The sequence below is a fragment of the Bos grunniens genome, chromosome 7 (assembly GCF_055505025.1).
Source record: "Bos grunniens cultivar Pamir isolate PY7600 chromosome 7, Bosgru_T2T1.0, whole genome shotgun sequence".
Lineage (NCBI taxonomy): Eukaryota > Metazoa > Chordata > Mammalia > Artiodactyla > Bovidae > Bos > Bos grunniens.
This window is the reverse complement of record NC_141171.1, coordinates 5,967,403-5,983,974: the sequence shown is the minus strand read 5'-3', so window position 1 is coordinate 5,983,974 and position 16,572 is coordinate 5,967,403. Positions and strand designations below refer to the sequence as shown.

General features: G+C 53.2%; 2 protein-coding genes and 1 long non-coding RNA gene across 7 annotated transcripts; 2 read left to right on the top strand and 1 right to left on the bottom strand.

Annotated features, from left to right (window-relative positions):
* Positions 1 to 691: 691 nt before the first annotated feature.
* LOC147368157 (uncharacterized) lies at positions 692 to 3,047 on the bottom strand. Of its 2 annotated transcripts, none has more exons than XR_015166522.1 (3): positions 2,517 to 3,047; positions 2,302 to 2,375; positions 692 to 990 (listed from the first exon to the last, which is right to left on the bottom strand). It is a non-coding gene; the product is annotated as an uncharacterized LOC147368157 (long non-coding RNA). The 2 variants fall into 2 exon arrangements; XR_015166523.1 differs by having other exon boundaries at positions 2,302 to 2,372; positions 2,517 to 3,016.
* Positions 3,048 to 3,236: 189 nt separating this feature from the next.
* Positions 3,237 to 9,100, top strand: BABAM1 (BRISC and BRCA1 A complex member 1). Of its 3 annotated transcripts, none has more exons than XM_086408547.1 (10): positions 3,237 to 3,311; positions 3,697 to 3,787; positions 4,157 to 4,508; positions 5,107 to 5,165; positions 5,743 to 5,863; positions 5,947 to 6,025; positions 6,305 to 6,329; positions 7,263 to 7,392; positions 7,576 to 7,662; positions 8,617 to 9,100. In XM_086408547.1, the coding sequence occupies exons 3-10, from the start codon at positions 4,215 to 4,217 to the stop codon at positions 8,818 to 8,820; spliced, it is 999 nt and encodes a 332-aa protein (XP_086264673.1). In that variant the 5' UTR covers positions 3,237 to 3,311; positions 3,697 to 3,787; positions 4,157 to 4,214; the 3' UTR covers positions 8,821 to 9,100. The 3 variants fall into 3 exon arrangements, with proteins under 3 accessions (XP_086264673.1, XP_086264672.1, XP_086264674.1); XM_086408546.1 differs by having other exon boundaries at positions 3,691 to 3,787; XM_086408548.1 differs by lacking the exon at positions 3,697 to 3,787.
* Positions 9,101 to 10,002: 902 nt separating this feature from the next.
* ANKLE1 (ankyrin repeat and LEM domain containing 1) lies at positions 10,003 to 15,380 on the top strand. 2 transcript variants are annotated; one of them, XR_015166520.1, is made up of 9 exons: positions 10,003 to 10,396; positions 10,479 to 10,631; positions 11,045 to 11,150; positions 11,261 to 11,405; positions 11,636 to 12,373; positions 12,493 to 12,683; positions 13,402 to 13,561; positions 13,663 to 13,792; positions 14,053 to 15,023. XR_015166520.1 is itself a non-coding variant. In XM_086408540.1 (9 exons), exons 1-9 carry the CDS (start codon positions 10,164 to 10,166, stop codon positions 14,211 to 14,213), a joined length of 2,004 nt encoding a protein of 667 aa, XP_086264666.1. In that variant the 5' UTR covers positions 10,003 to 10,163; the 3' UTR covers positions 14,214 to 15,380. The 2 variants fall into 2 exon arrangements, 1 of the variants encoding a protein (XP_086264666.1); XM_086408540.1 differs by having other exon boundaries at positions 12,506 to 12,683; positions 14,053 to 15,380.
* Positions 15,381 to 16,572: the final 1,192 nt, after the last annotated feature.

The window sequence follows — 16,572 nt, the reverse complement described above, 5'->3', positions numbered from 1 at the left end:
CTTCCTCCAGCCCCAGCAACAGGACACAAGGCCAGCTCCCGAGATGTCAGTCCCTCCTCGCCTCTGCTCCCAAGGCCATGGCTCCTCCAACTCTGACCCTTAGATTTTATTTCTTGGAAGCTAGAGTACCGCTCTGGGCTGATGCTCTTCACCTGGCTTCCCTGGGAACTTCTTTGCTCTGACTGTCCCTTCAGTGTCAGCGTTCTCGTTCCACTCCAAGTCACAGACAGACCTGGGGTTGGGACCCCTGAGCAATCGACGGTCCCTTCTGAGCCTCAGTTTCTTTGTCTGCCTTCAGTGTCATGGGAGGTTTTTGTTTTGTTTCAAAGCAAAAAAAAAAATTTCTGAAATATAGCTGAGTTACAATGTTGTATTAGTTTCAGGTATGCAGCAAAGTTTTTTATTTTTATTCTTTTCTTTTAGAACATTACAAATTCTTTTTTATTCTTTCTCAGGTTCTTTCCATTATAGGATTACAAGATACTGAATATAATTCCCTGTGCATTATGTAGGTCCTCGTTGTTTATTGTATATGGTGTGTACCTGATAATCTCCAACTCCTAATTTTTCTCTCCCCCGCTTCCCCTTTGGTAACTATAAATTTGCTTTCTTATGTCTGTGAGTCTATTTCTGTTTTGTAAATAAGATCATTTGTATCATTTTTCCCCCAAATTTAACTGCACACCTTGTATTTTATTTTTAAATTAAAAAAATTTTATTTATTTATTTATGGCTATGCTGGGTCTTCACTGCTGCGTCAACTTTTTCCTCTATTTGAGGTGAGTGGGCTTCTCATTGCCATGGCTTCTCTTGTTGCGGAGCAGTTTTGAGGCACACAGGCTTCTGTAGTTGCAGCTCATGAGCTCAGTAGTTGTGGCTCCTGGGCTCCAGAGCACAGGCTCAGTGGAGCATGGGCTCAGCTGTGGAGCATGGGCTCAGTTGCTCCATGGCATGTCGATCTTCCTGGACCAGAGATCGCACCAATCTCTCCTGCATTGACAGGCAGATTCTTTACCACTGAGCCACCAGGGAAGCCTTGTATCATTTTTTAAGATTCCACATATAAGTGATATCCCTGAAGGAGGACATGGCAACCCACTCCAGTATTCTTGTCTGGAAAATCCCAGGGACAGAGGAGCCTGGTGGGCTACAATCCATGGGGTCACAAAGAGTCAGACACAACTGAGCGACTAAACAGCATTATAAGTGATATCATATATTTGTCTTTGTCTGACTCGCTTCATGTAGTATGATAATCTCTAGGTCCATCTATGTTGCTGCAAATGTCATTCTGTTTCGTGGCTCAGTAATATTCCAGTATATATATATACATATACACATTATATACATGTACATGTGTGTGTATATATATATATATACATATATGTGCTTAGTCACTCAGTCGTGTCTGACTCTGTGAGCCCTTGGACTGTAGCCCAGCAGGCTCCTCTGTCCATGGGGATTCTCCAGGCAAGAATACTGGAGTGGGTTGCCATGCCCTCCTCATACACATACATATACACACATATATACACACATGTACATATATATACACACCAGAGTTATGGACATTTTAACAACCAATTTGCATATGGGCAGGCACCATCAGAGAACTGAATCATAAGGCACCCTCCTTGTTCCCTACTGCCTCTCTGACCACCCCATCTCTGCTTCCTCTGTTTCTCCTCCATAAATGCTGAATTCCTCGGATCCCAGATGATTCCTACATCCTGCTCATTTTTCCTGCATCCACCTCTAAAGGGCCTCTTCCTCATCTCCATCCATAGTCAGAGTTCAAGCCTCTCCTCCCCAGCGTGGATGCGAGCCCAGCTCCCTCCCAGGGCTCACACACCTCCACTCCCTTCCCCACCCATGACTCAGAGACAGACATCTCACTGTTCACCTCCCTGGCTCATACACCCTCCACGGCTCCCCCATTGCCCTTGGGAAACATTTCATGCTCTTCAGCTTGGCATTCAAGGTCTTTAACAAAATTATGCCTGCGGGTGGCACCAATGTGTACTCCCGTCTCTAGCCACGATAACCTCTTCCATGAACAGCTGAAGCTTTTTAATTCCCTCACACCCTGGTGCCTTTGGCCATGCCTTAACCATTGCCTGAAACACCCCTTCCTTTCTCGTGCTTTTTATGTATACTGTGCATAGCCTGGGGTAGTCTGAACCTTTCTGGTTCTACTGACAGACTCTACGAGGCTGAATCTTCCTGCCTCCGTGCCCTCAAAGGTCGTAGCGAGAGAAGTTGGCAATTTTCTGACGTGAGGGTGAACATTAAGATTCTCACTCTTGGTTCCGGCCATATCAGCCTGAAGGCGCCCGATCTCGTCTGATCGCCGAAGCTAAGCAGGGTCGGGCCTGCTTAAAAAAAAAAAAAAAAGGTTCTCACTCTTAGCCTCTGCTCCAGCTACATTAACTGATGAGAGACTTTCACAGCTCCAAGGCTCCTCAAAACCTACAGACCGTTGCCCAGGCAGTTCCTTCTGCCTGGAATGACCTTACCTCTCTTGTTTTTTCAGCAAATTCTCCATCCTTCAAGGTTCATTTTACACAGCCCCTCCGGGCTCTCTTTGAACCGGAGCTTAGCTGATGTGGGCAGGCTTAACAGATTTTACCAAGAAACTGAGGCTCAGTTTTTAGGTGGTTATGGAGCTGAGGGGAGAAGTGTGCATGAAGAAAAGAAGGATGGCTTGAAATAGTTCTGGCTTGGTAATTTTTGCAAATATCTGTAAAATAAGGAGCTGATTTAAATAATCGGGAGGGGCCTTGGGTTCTGGACCACGCCCACCTCTGCCGCAAAATTCCCCTCACTGAGTTTCGGTCAAGTTCATCAATCACTAATCAGCCCCTCCTCTTCTAAATCCCGCCCAATTCAGCTCCACTTTGTTTAATCACACGGTAAACTAGGTCTTCTCCATTTTTCTGAGCCTTTCCCATTGTAAATCCTACTCCACTCTGCCTCGATTCAGCCTATCACGTTAGAAGGGCTGACCACCGAATCTGAATCGGCCAGAAACATAAAAGCTCCTCCTTGTCTCACGTTAGCCAATCGCATCCCAGATCCCGCCCCCCTCGACTCCCACTCCAGCCTATCACAATCCAAACCCCGCCTCCTAGCACAGTCTCAGCCTATCAGCTTCCAAGGCTCTCGTCCCATTCATCTCTTCGCTCGGCTTTCGGCCGCTGAACTACAGTTCCCAGTAGGTGTGACCGCGCCGCGCCGCACTACTTCCGGCTGCTAAAGATGGCGGCTTCCTAGCGGGTCGGCGGATGAGTAGGAAGGAGGCTCAGGCAACGGTGAGCAGAAGCTGGGTGGTGAAAGCGTGCGGGATCCGTCCTTAAAGGCCCAACTTCCTTAGCCCCAGAAATTCAGCCCCTCACTTGCTCTGAGGCTTCCGCCTTCAGCTCTAGTTTCTCCTGCAGTCTAACCTCCATCTCTCTTGCTGCAGCTATGCTTTCCTTAGAGATTATGGGGGCTGCAAGGCGCTCAGATATCATCCCCGGCACCCCTCACCCATTGCCCAGACAGGCAAACTGTTCCACTGGCGCCCCGTTTTTCCGCAAAGGAATTGTAACACCCAGATCTCCTCTGCAGTGTGCAGACACCGCCTAAGCAGTCACTACGGAGGGGAGAACCCTGGAAGCTTGTATCCTTATTTCACCAAGACATTTTCAGTTTCAGGTGACAGAACCCCCAACTCAGTCTGGCTTAAGCAAGAAAGGGAATTTAGGCATAGCTGGATCCGGGCGCTGAGAAGTCTTTCATTTTCTGGGTGAGCATCACTTCAGGCAAGCTCTCTTTCCCCTCTTGGAAGCAAGAGAGGCTCCTAGCAGCTTTGGACTTGTAACCTTCCAGTCCTGCAATTCGGAACTGCCCCTCTCTGGCGTGTTCTGGGTCATGTCCTCATCTCTGAGCCATTCATGGTGGCCAGATGAGCACCCTAGCCAAAACGGGGAGAGAAGGGGTTAGCTCTACGAAAAAAAGGGGGAGGCTCTTATCTCAAATCAGAGTGGATGCTGGGTTGATAAGTGTAAAAGGCACCCATCCTACAGATGAGGAAACTGAGTCCCTGAGCGGAATGACTTATTGTCAATAAGCGGCTTATGACCTGTTCTGCCCAGTAACCAAATGCTTTTAAAAGCCCTAGGGAAAGGATCCTGGCTTCCCTCATCCCTGCTGCATCCAGCCACTCCGGAGCCATGGAGGTGGCGGAGCCCAGCTGTCCCACGGAAGAGGAGGAAGAAGAGGAGGAGGAAGAGGAGCAGTCAGCTGAGCCCAGGCCCCGCACTCGCTCCAACCCTGAGGGGGCTGAGGACCGGGCGTTGGGGGCTCAGACCAGTGTGGGCAGCCGCAGTGAGGGTGAGGGCGAGGCGGCCAGTGCTGATGATGGGACCGCCAACCCTCCAGGAGCCGGTCCCAAGCCGTGGCAGGTGCCTCCACCAGCCCCAGAGGTCCAGGTGCGGACCCCAAGGGTCAACTGTCCAGAGAAAGTGGTAAGTGAGAGGCTTGGCCTGTGGCTTTGAGATGTTAGGGAACCTTGGGTTAAATGTCAGTCTTTAGGATTCACTCTGGAAAACAGTCCCTTTTTATTAGTGTCCTAGGGCAGCTGGGCTTCCCAAGTGGTTCAGTGGTAAAGAATCCACCTACCAGTGCAGGAGACGCTGGTTCAATCCATGGGTCAGGAAGATCCCCGGGAGAAGGGCATGGTAACTCACTCCAGTGTTCTTACATGGAGAATACGATGGACAGAGGAGCCTGGAGGGCTACAGTCCGTGGGGTCGTAAAGAGCTGGACACAACTGAAGTGGATTCAGTAGCCCTGTGGCATGTGGGATCTGAGTTCCTTGACCAGGGGTCAAACCTTTGTCCGCTGCATTGGAAGGCGGATTCTTAACCACTGGACCCCCAGGGAAGTCCCTCAGCTGCCTCCTTCTAGAGTGGATGGATTGGCTGGGAACTGGGAGTCATCATATAGCCTTCTCCCATAGGGCTGCTTGGAGAGGGCCAGCAGAGTGGCATGGGGGCCTGCAATGACATCCAGTTGCCAGGTACTACTGGTCACAGCTCTCACTAGCCTCCAAATTTGTTGCAGATCATCTGCCTGGACCTGTCAGAGGAAATGGCGCTGCCAAAGCTTGAGTCATTCAATGGGTAAGAGGGGTTATTTGGGGGCTGGAGTTTGCCACCATGGCTGGGAGGAGCCCAGCCCCCAAAATGCAGGGTTGTCTCTCTGAGACTAACTCCTGGGTCCTGGAGGGATTGGAGAGTTACCCTGATAACTGGTAATGTTACCGCTGCAGCCCACTGGGGTTCTGTTCTCAGCACTTGACAGCTGTCACACTCCACCCATGTCACAGCCATGACTTGGAAACTCCGAGAAGCAAGGTTAATTGCCCAAGGCCTCCTGGCAAATGGGCAGAGCCAGATTCAGAGTGAGACCTGGCTGACTCCAAAGTCCTGGCCTGTGAGCAGCCAAGTCTCATTGGGATCAGGCAGCAGGGCCTGAGCACAAGCCTACCTCCCCTTCCCTGGCATTCCTGATGACCCATGATTGAGCCAAGGTGGGGTGCCTCCTCTGGATCAGATGTGAGGCCCCGGCTGGCCAGAGGGACCCATTCAGTGAGGGCAAGAGCTGGAGAGAGTCAGCTGGGCTGGGTTTGTGGCTGGGCTCTACCACCTGCCCGGCTGCATGACCTGGGCCTTAACCACCACCTCGCTCTCACCCCAGCTCCAAAACCAACGCCCTCAACGTCTCCCAGAAAATGATCGAGATGTTCGTGCGGACAAAACACAAAATTGACAAGAGCCATGAATTTGCACTGGTGGTGGTGAACGACGACACTGCTTGGGTGAGGCTGGGGGGCAAGACTGGTTCCGCTGGGGTCCCCCAGGGGTGAGAGAGCACCGCACTGAGTTTCAGTCTTCCCTGCAGCTGTCTGGCCTGACCTCGGACCCCCGTGAACTCTGCAGCTGCCTCTATGACCTGGAAACAGCTTCCTGTTCCACTTTCAGTATCCTTTCCATGCAGGGAGGAGAATGGCCCCAGTCCTGAGGGAAAGGGGGGCTTTGAGTCACTAAGGGCTTTCAGGTCATCTGATTCCAGCCCCCTAGTTTATGATCTGTGCTGAGGGAAAACAAGCTCAGAGAGGGCAAGCGACTGGAACAGAGTCACATAGCGTGTCTCCTGGCAACAGGTTCAGAGGCACGTGTACTCTTCCAGGCTCTGAAGGAGGGAAACCACCCACTTCTGTCTACCCACACTGCAGTGCTCTCCTTAGCATTCCCACCAGATCTGGAAGGTCTCTTCAGCCTCATGTAAGTCCCCCAAGGGGAAATTATTACTCACCTTTGAAGAGAAGAACCCCTTCTGGGTAAAATCTCCAAACAGCCCAGAAATAGTCCTTTCGGGGGGCCGAAAGGCTTCCTTTCTCATCCTTTCCCCCTGGAACAGTTGCTCACTTACCTGTCTGAAAGCATGTTTGCAAAAGAGGTTCTTTTTCAATCCTGCCCTCTGTGTTACTTTCTTTTTTTCCCCTTCAAATTTGTTTATTTATGTATTTCTTTTTGACTGTGCTGGGTCTCGGCTTTCTCTAGTTGCAGTGAGCGGGCTTCTCACTGCAGCGGCGTCTCTTGTTCCAGAGCTCGGGTTCTAGGTGACAGGCTTTAGTAGATGCAGCACGTGGGCACAGTAGTTACAACTTTTGGGCTCTGGAACACGGGCTCTGTAGTTGTGGCACGTGGGTATAGTTGCTCTGTGGCATGTGGGATCTTCCCAGACCAGGGATCCAGCCAGTGTCCCTTGTAATGCAAGGCAGATTCTTAACATCTGGACCACCAAGGAAGTTCCTCTGGCTTATGTTCTGACAGCCCAGTGGTCTGCCACTACTTTGTTTTAACTGCAGGGCAGCAAACTTTTTCTTTAAAGGGCCAGATAGGAAACATTTTTGGCTTTGTGGGCCATATGGTCACTGTCGTGGTGACCAGACTCTGCAGTTGTAATCCGAGCAAGCTCTGGCTCTGGGGGTCAGCAAAATCTCTGATGGAGCAGGCAAGGTCAGGCAGAAAGGTGAGGCTGGGGGGGTGCCAGGGCAGAGGGAACAGCATGGGGAAAGGCTCAGAGGCAACAGTGAGCTTGGGAGGGGTCAGGTGCGACCTCACACAGCCGGTGAGGAGCTGGGCTCTCCTGGGGGGACGAGAAGGGTGGGCCACCAGGGTGCACTCTGACCCTCCCCCCTTCCTGCTGCACAGCCAGCAGAAGACTGAGCTGCCAGTCACGGAGAACGTGCAGACGATCCCGCCGCCCTATGTGGTCCGAACCATCCTGGTCTATAGCCGTCCACCCTGCCAGCCCCAGTTCTCCCTGACAGAGCCCATGAAGGTGAGTGAGACCCGGGAGAAGGAAGGATGCCTGCAGCCAGCACGAAGGTGGTTAGATACTAGGAGGGACTTCCTGACCACAGGTGCTGGGGTACCTAGAATCAGGTTCCCGGAATCTAGAGATTTGTGGTCATGGGGCCATGGGGTGACCCTAGTCCCGAAGGCTACCTTTCTTCCCCTGCAGAAAATGTTCCAGTGCCCGTATTTCTTCTTTGATGTTGTTTACATCCACAACGGCGCTGACGAGAAGGAGGAGGAAATGAGCTGGAAGGTGAGAGGCCATCGCAAGTGTGGGGGGCAGGTGGATGTACGTGGGAGGGCTCCAAACCCACCTGCCTCAGCCCTAAGGGAAAGGAGGCCCTTTTCAGTAAGGGCCTTCAGGGCATCTGATGCCAACCCCCTAGATTATGATCTGTGCTGAGGAAGAGCAGGCTCAGAGAGGGCAAGAAACCAGGCCAGGGTCACACAGCATGTCTCAGGCACAGTGGTGCCTGGCAACAGGCTCAGAGGTACCTGTACTCTTATGGGGTCAGGAGGAGGGAAGCCACCTGCCCCTGCCCACTCATGCACTACTCTGCCATTAGCCTTCTCCTGACCATCCCTGGCCCCTCTAGATCATGGTCAGTCAGATTCCAACATTTCCCACTTGTCTGCAGTGAACTAATGGGGCTGTTGAGACAGTGGCCCAGGAGCATGTAGGGTCCTATCCACCTCATCCCCAACATCCCCTGCTTCTCTCTCTTCCTGCTTTTTCTGTCTCTGTGCCCTCTGCCTGGAGCACACTTCCCTCCCTGCCTCGCCAGGCTCTGCTGGTCCTTTACATTCCAGCCCTGAACTAGTTATGGCTTCCCCAGTCGGCCGCTTATCTCTCTGAGCCTCACTTGACCCAGCTGTGAGCAGAGAGGGTTGAGCCCAGCTCCTACTTATATGTCAGTACCCAAACTGGAAGTCCCTACTCTGAGAAGCCTTCCCTGCTCCTCTGGGTAGATCAGTGTCAGGGGGCTGGGGGTCATCTGCTTCTCCAGACTAGGGGCTCCAGCTCTGAGACCTCTTGGGGTGGGTGGGTGGCAGGAAATGTTTGCTGAATGTGGGAATAGTTTCTGCCTGGCAGACTCCTCTTTACCCTTCAGAACTCATCCCTGCTACCCCTCCTGGGAGGCCCTCCAAGACAGGGAGGGCTTGTCAGCAGAACATCTGCATGAACAGCCCTTCCTTGGCCCCACAGGACATGTTTGCCTTCATGGGAAGCCTGGATACCAAGGGTACCAGTTATAAGTACGAAGTGGCGCTGGCTGGGCCAGCCCTTGAGCTTCACAACTGTATGGCCAAGCTGCTGGCTCATCCACTGCAGCGGCCTTGCCAAAGCCATGCCTCCTACAGCCTGCTGGAGGAGGACGATGAAGCCACTGAGGTTGAGGCCACTGTCTGAACCATCTCTGTACATCCAACCTTCTTGTACAATGAAACCCTTGGCATTGAACGCTGGTTCTCAGACTGGGCTCCTTGGGACCCCCAGAGGGGGTTCTAGGAAGTATCTGAGGCACCTGGGCAGCCCTGAAGGAACCCTAAGATTCCAGGAAGCATCCCAGGGACTCTAGACACCCAGTCCCCGTTTCCCAGCCCACCTCCCACTCCCAAGTTTTTCAGCTGTAATTTTTGTTGTGCTTTGTGTGTTTTTGTCATCAGAATAAAAATCTGAGACTCCCTAACCCAAGTCCACTGTTCATTGAAATCTTCTGGGTTGCAAGTGACAGAAAACCCACCCGCTGAACTGAAAGGAGAATGGCTAGGTTCTTGTAGATAAGAAGCTGAGATGCAGCTTTAGGCTTGGCTGTATCCAGGTGCTCTGACATTGCTTTAGGGAGAGCTGAAATACCCTGCATGGTTGGTTTTCAGTGTGCCTTGCTTTCCTCCCAACCTGTGGAAAGGGGTAATATGGCTGAGCACTCTGCAAATCCCAGCCCAGGTGACGTGAGGGCTCTCACAGCAGCCCCTATGACAGGCCTTGGCTTAGGTCAGTCATGGACCAGAACTGTGGTCTCATTGGCCAGGCCTCGCTCATTGGCCAGGCCTCGCTCAAGCCTTTCTGGGAAGAGATGTTTATAGTTCCATCAGGAAATAGTGTGGGTGCTCCCCAGAGGAAGGGAAACAGAGATAACACGTCCATCACTCAACTTGATCTTACTGGATAATGAGCAGTTGTGGAAAAAAAAACAAAAAATCTTACCAGCTAGATTTTCTCAGTTTCATATAAAACGAAAATAGCTTTATCAAGAAACAGCTTTACTTTCCGAGGAGCATTTACTGGGCACCTGTGTGCCAGGCCCCTCTTTCAACTTAACACCAGCCTGGAAGGGATTATTCTCCCATTCTGCATATAGGGAAACTAACACCCTAAGAGGCCCAGGGCTCCAAAGTAATGGACTTCAGACTCCGCAGGGCTGAAAACGGGCGACGCAGAGCCTCCGCAGGCAGTAGCTATTAATTGAAACCTTACATACTGTCAGGGCTGTGTGCCCCTCGGCAGACAGTTCCGGAAGACTCGGTACCCTGTGGGCACCGCCGGGTCCCGGGGATCGTAGCTCCACCCCCTCCAACAGGGTGTGTTCTTGTTTACACCGTTTTGAGAGATAGGGCACACATGGCGACCTCCACCCTCCCGGGCCCTTATCGGAGGCCCCAAACATTATTTGGCCCTGAGCAAACATCACTTGGCCCTGGGCACTACTCGGTGTCGCGGGCTCGGACCAGCACTAAAGCTCCCGACCCTCGATGTGGGCGACAATGCGGCGCCGGTCAGCCTGGCTGGGGTCGCTGCACTGCACCAAGGCGCGGAGAAAGGAGCCGAGGGGCGGAGCGGCGCGTGCGCACAAGGGCGCCGCGGGAAGTTGGAAACCGGCAGGCGGCGTGACCAGGTGGCTGCCCCAAGGGGACAGCCGGGGCATGGGCCCAGCTGTAGGTTTGGCGCGGCGGCTGCGGACGGCGCTGCAGGAGGAGGAGTTGCGGTGAGGGCAGGGCCTGGGTGGGCGGGCCAGGGGTGGGGGTAGGGGGCGAGTGTCAAGGTCCACTCTGACCTTCTATCCCTAGATCTGTGGAGGAGTTGCTGCGCCGCGGTGCCGACCCCAATCTGGTACTCGAGGATGGCGCGGCGGCCATGCACCTGGCGGCCAGAGCCCAGCACCTACGGAGTCTGTGTTGCCTCGAGGCCCTGCTGCGCCGAGGCGGGGACCCCAACGCTCGGTGAGGCCGGGTGTGGGCTCAGGGTAGGTCTTCCGTGAACGAGAGCTGTCTCCCGAGTACGAGGACCAGACCTGGGAGTCCTGAAGACGGCGTCCAAGGATGCGGACTCAATCCCCGGGGGGGCGAAGCTTAGAGGATCTGGGGAGGGATCTTGAGGGTCCAAGGGCAGAGGCAGGGTACCAGATCCAGGGTAGGGTATGAGATTGCGCCGGGGTCAAAATGGGAATCAAAGTTTCAGATCCGGCGGTAGAAGCTCTAGAGTCAGAGAGCAGAGGTTTGGGTCCCAGCTCGAGGGCGCAGGTTCGAAGGGTGGCATCTCAGGCTGGAGGGCAGAGATGGAGGGCTGAGAGCCACGGCTCCCGGACCCGGAGATGGAGATACTTCACTGACCCCTTCCTCCGCTCATGCCCTAGATCGGCCGAGGCACTGACACCGCTGCATGTGGCCGCTGCCTGGGGCTGTCGCCGGGGCCTGGAACTGCTGCTGAGCCAGGGAGCGGACCCCGCGCTCCGCGACCAGGTAGGGGGCCCCATCGCAGTCTGTAACAAGGCAAACCCGGAGGGAAAGAGGAAGGAAAGGAGAAAGAGAGGGAGGGAAGGGGGCGCCCCCTACTGACCACACCCCTGCAGGACGGATTCCTGCCTCTGGACCTGGCGGAGCAGCAGGGGCACCAGAACTGTGCCCGTCTGCTTCGGGAGCTGCAGACTCGGACCAGGACCCCAACCCGGACCTGGAAAGGCTCCCGGAAGCCAGAACCCGAGCCAGAGCCTGGAGGTGAGTGGTATCTGGGCGGCTGGGAGTGTTTAGCCTCTGATATAACTTTGCAGATCTCTGCGTCTAATGCCCAGGGTTTCACCACCAGGGGCTCTGGTCAGTCTCTGCCTCTGCCTCGCTCCTTCCTCTTTGTGATTGCACCCTCCTGTTTCTGTCCGATCTGACGTTGATCTTTGTCTCTCACTTCCTTTTCCCCTCCTTTCTGACTTCCCTCTTACCCCCTGCTCCAGGCCCAGGCCCTTGTGAAAAAAGGCTGGATACCAGCCCCTCCGGTCCTCCTAATGTGATGCTGAACTCTACAACACTGGGCACAGGTGACGGCAAGGACGTGAGCCTGGAGGCTGGCCCTGGACCCCCCGGCCTGCTTGCCCACCCTGAGACTGCTGACACAGATGGTGGATTGGAGTCCCCCCTGGGGCGCTGGGACTGCAGCTCGGTGACCTCCTTTGTCACCGCTGTTGAGGCCTCAGGAGCTGAGGACCTAACTGGCCACACCTCCCCCTGGGCTGGTGTCCGACTCTCCCAGAGGGTGCCAAGGTCTTTGGGTACCCTACAGCTGGCGCATCAACCCCTCATGGAGGACAGGGAGGCAGAACTAAATGCCCATCTGCAGGCCCTGACTCTGACCTTGCCAGATGATTCCCCCTCCCCCAAGTTCTTCCCAGACAGGAGCCCAACCCATAGTCCCCCTTGGGAACTGCTGCCTGGACCTTCTGACACCCACATCACAAGAGAGGACCAGCTATCCCCCGACAGTGATTTGGCTGCCCTCTGGCTGACAGAGGATGAGGCGAGCGCCACAGTGGGCAGGGACCCCAGCCCCTCTGATCAGTGTCCACCGGACCCTACCATGTCTGACCTGGAGCTGCTGCAAGGGCTCCGGGCGCTTGGCAAGAGCCCGGGTCCCATCACATCCTTCACCCGGCCACGCTACCTCCGACAGCTGAAAGAAGCCCAGGCTGCTCCTAGTGAGTATCCAGAGTTCAAGGAGTCTCCGGGAATCTTCCAAGATCCCTTGGCTCTGAGTGCAACCTACTTCTCCCTTCATCTCTGGGAACCACTCTTTCCTTTGTCTTTCTTGACCCAGTTTCCCTTCCCAGGCCCAGACTTTTCAGGGCACAGCCCAGAGCTGGCCGAAGCCCTGCGGACAGGCCGTATCCCAGATGCCCAAGCCGATGAAGATGCACTTGCCCAGCAGTTCGAGCGGCCAGACCCCACCAGACGGTGGCGGGAGGGGGTCGTGAAGTCCAGCTTCACATATCTGCTGCTGGACCCCAGGTACTTGGAGCAGAAATGACTCAGAAGTGGGAGCTGGAACATTCTGAGATTGGTTCTTACCTGCTCTGTGTCTTTTCTTTTTTTTTAATTTATTTTTGGCTACACTGGGTCTTCTTTGCTGCAGGCGGGCTCTCTCTAGTTGTGGCAAGCCAGGGCTACTCTCCATTGCAGCGCGCAGGCTTTCGTGGCAGTGGGTGCTCTTCTTGTAGAGCACAGGCTCTAGGCACAAGGGCTTCAGTAGTTGGAGCATGCGGGCTCAACAGTTGGGGCCGTGTGGGCTCTAGGGCATGCGACTTCAGTAGTTGGGGCACACAAGCTCAGTAATTGTGGCCCACAGGCCCTAGAGCTTGTAGGCTTCAGTAGCTGTGGTCCCCAGGATTAGTTGCTCCGCAGCATGTGGAATCTTCCCAGACCAGGAATCAAACCTGTGTCCATGTCCCCTGCACCGGCAGGTAGATGCTTATCCACTGTATTACCAGGGAAGTCCTGCTGTGTGTCTTTAGGAAGGGAACTGGCCCTCTCTGGTCATCAGTTTCTTATCAGTAAAAGGCAATTGGATCCACGTCAAGCTGCTGAGTGTCCTTGGGGATCAGCTACCCACCCTGCCTTTTATAAAAGGGGTCACTGGACATGGGTTCAGTTTGCTCTGTGTCATTAAGGACTATCTCTGGGGCAACTCTCGTCACTTTTCCCTCTCTGAGCCATCTATTTCATCTAGGAAGACTCAGGACCTGCCAGCCCGAGCCTTCTCAATGACTCTGGCTGAATGCCTTCGGATTTTTGTCCAGGCCATCTTCTATGTGGGCAAGGGAACACGGGCCCGGCCAGACGTTCACCTCTGGGAGGCCCTTAGCCACCGAAGACGGCCAGGAAAACAGGTATGAGGATGAGTAGCAGGTTTGTGGCAGGGGTGGCCCAGCTAAGGGCAGGTAGAGGGAATTGTGGGGCAAACCTCTGACCCTGCCCTGGCTGCCTCCAGGCCTGTCCCAAGGTACGCCGGATCTTGGACATCTGGGCCACTGGTCGTGGCATTGTTTCCCTGCATTGCTTCCAGCATGTGGTCCCTGCAGAGGCTTACACTCGAGAAGCATGTCTTGTGGATGCTCTAGGTAGGTGCCTGGCTTGTGGGGTAGGGGTGGGGTCACAGGAAGGGCACTTGATCTACTGATTCCCTGACCCCTTCCCCATCACAGCTGTCCAGTCAGCTAATGAGCAATTATTGAGCACCAACTATGTACCAGCATGTGCACATATTTTACTCCATTGGTTTATCCCTGCTTGAGGGCAGTACCCAGTGGGTTCCCTGGCACAAACTTCTGCCAGCAGTTCCAGGAGGCTGCCTTCATGACCTTATTCCTAATCTCCCCAGGAATCCAGATGCTGACTAACCAGAAGCAAGGACACTGCTATGGAGTGGTGGCTGACTGGCCCCTGACCCGGCGCTGCCGCCTGGGGGTACATCTGCTGCATCGTGCCCTCCTTGTCTTTCTGGCTGAGGGTGAGCGAGAGCTACGGCCCCAGGACATCTAGGCTTATGCCTGAGCACTAGGGAATTGGCCATGTAACCTAAGTAGAGATCAAGGTGTTTGAATGTTTCAGCTGCCCCTGCATTGAGAGCAGCCCCCCATCCCCACCCCCCATCTCCAGCTCCAGAAGGCTGGTAAGGGAGCAGCAAGACAGATCTCCTCCTTGGGGTAAGGGAGGACTTTATTACAGATGGAACTGCTGGATAGATAGTGAGCTCCCTGTCATGGGAGGAGAATAAGGGGATGTGGGAAAAGAACAAGTAGACCAGAAGGTTCTTTGGAACATGGTGCTTTGAAACATGTCAGTGCTTTGGCAGTTTGGTCCTATCTGGGCAAACAAGTGACCATTTTTATCTCCCTGATACAGAGGACCCACGGTGTAGGTTGTGCTAGGTGTTCCTGAGCTATATGCAGGAAATCTGCCCAGCTCAAGAGTCAAGTGTTGCTGCTTCCCAGTTGTGGGACCTCGGACCAGTAATTTCTCTGTCTGAGCCTCAATTTCCTAAGTTGTACACAATGAGGAAAGTGCAAAATTCTACCTCAGGGGGTCACTGAGGGAATCAGATTAAACCGTCATGGGGTAAAGTGTTTGGCTCTGAGTCCTACTGACCCAGAGATGACCTTGCAGCCCAGGTGGAAAGTTTCTGGTGGAACGGGGTTGCAGGGGCATGCAGGATGTTCCTGAGGGGTGTGTTGTGTGTTGAGGGGTGGGTAGAGCTGGAGATTCATTGGAAGGACTGATGCTGAAGCTGAAACTCCAATACTTTGGCCACCTGATGCGAAGAACTGACTCATTGGAAAAGACCCTAATAATGGGAAAGATTGAAGGCAGGAGAAGGGAACGACAAAGGATGAGATGGTTGGATGGCATCACCGACTCTATGGACGTGAGTTTGAGCAAGATCCGGGAGTTGGTGATGGACAGGGAAGCCTGGCATGCTGCAGTCCATGGGGTCACAAAGAGTTGGACACGACTGAGTGACTGAACTGAACTGAACTGAGAGCTGGAGAAGTCGTCACAGTGTGGGTGTGAGACACCAGCCCTCCTTGGGATCGTTGTGTGACTGGAACCTCCTGGTGTTGCTTCTCTGAATCTGTGTCTTCAGCTATAAAATGAGATTAACCTCGACTTTACACAAAGAGCTTCAGTAAATGCCAAGCTACTATCCTAGGGAGGTGTTGGCCGGGTCATTTAAATTTTTCAGAAGTGATCCGCTGACTCATTGGGTTCATCACCTGCCTGTCATTGTGGCTCTGCCAACCAGGCCCTGCAGGGGGGCGGGGTAAGCGTCCATCTGCCTCCTGGCCTCCACTGCTGAACCCATGGCTACTCTGGCTGTTGTAATAATTAAGACTACCTGCCTCTGGCTTGAGCCTGGGCTCTACTCTTTCAACCGAGCTGATGACATCTCTCTCTCTGAGTGCCCCTTTAAAACAGCATGTCATGTCCCAAGAATACACAGAAAGAATCCAAAGACATCCCTCCCCACCATCCCCCCAAAAAAGTTCCAAAAGATGGAATTTGTCTAACACAGTGTATCCCGACCTTGGCCCTACTGATTTTGAGGCCAAGTTGCTCCTTGCACTGGGGGGATGTCCTGTGTTCTGTAGGGTGTCAGGCAGCATTTCTGGGATTAACACACAAGATGCCAGGAACATCTCCCCCCAAGTTGTGGTCATCAAAAATGTCTCCAGAATTTACCAACTGACAACAGTGTCCCTGTGAAGACCCCCAGTTTAAGCTAAAGGTGGGCTTGCAAACCAGGGGGGAAAGGATCAAAGGTGCAACAACTGAGGTGACAAATCTCTCCTCCCACCACCCACACAAATGACATGGTAAGCCTAGATATACATACATTATTAGAATAAAATATAGGGACTTCCCTGGTGGTCCAGTGGCTAAGACTGCACCCTCCCAATGCAGGGGGCCTGGCTTCCATCCCTGGTCAAGGAACTAGATTCCCACATGCCTCAACTAAGACCCAGTGCAGCCAAATAAATAAATAAATAAATAAATATATATATATATATTTTTTTTTTTTTAAGAATAAAATATAGATGGCCATGGAGCAGAGAAATCCAGAGAAATCTGGATTCAAAAAATAGATTCAAAATAAAAATCGTCTTTGTGACAAAAGGAACCCAAAACCAAGTTATAAGATGAAATGGGACAGTAAAGAGGTACTAACTTGCTGTATGGTGTGAGGTAAAGAGGATTCAATGAATCCATGGGTATCAGGCACTCAGTATAGGGCTTTGCATACAGCTGACACTCCATTATGGCTACACTATTCAGATGCAATGGCCACTGAGCCTTATCTCAACTTTAGCATCAACCTCAGTTGGTTCTCCTCCTCTCCAGG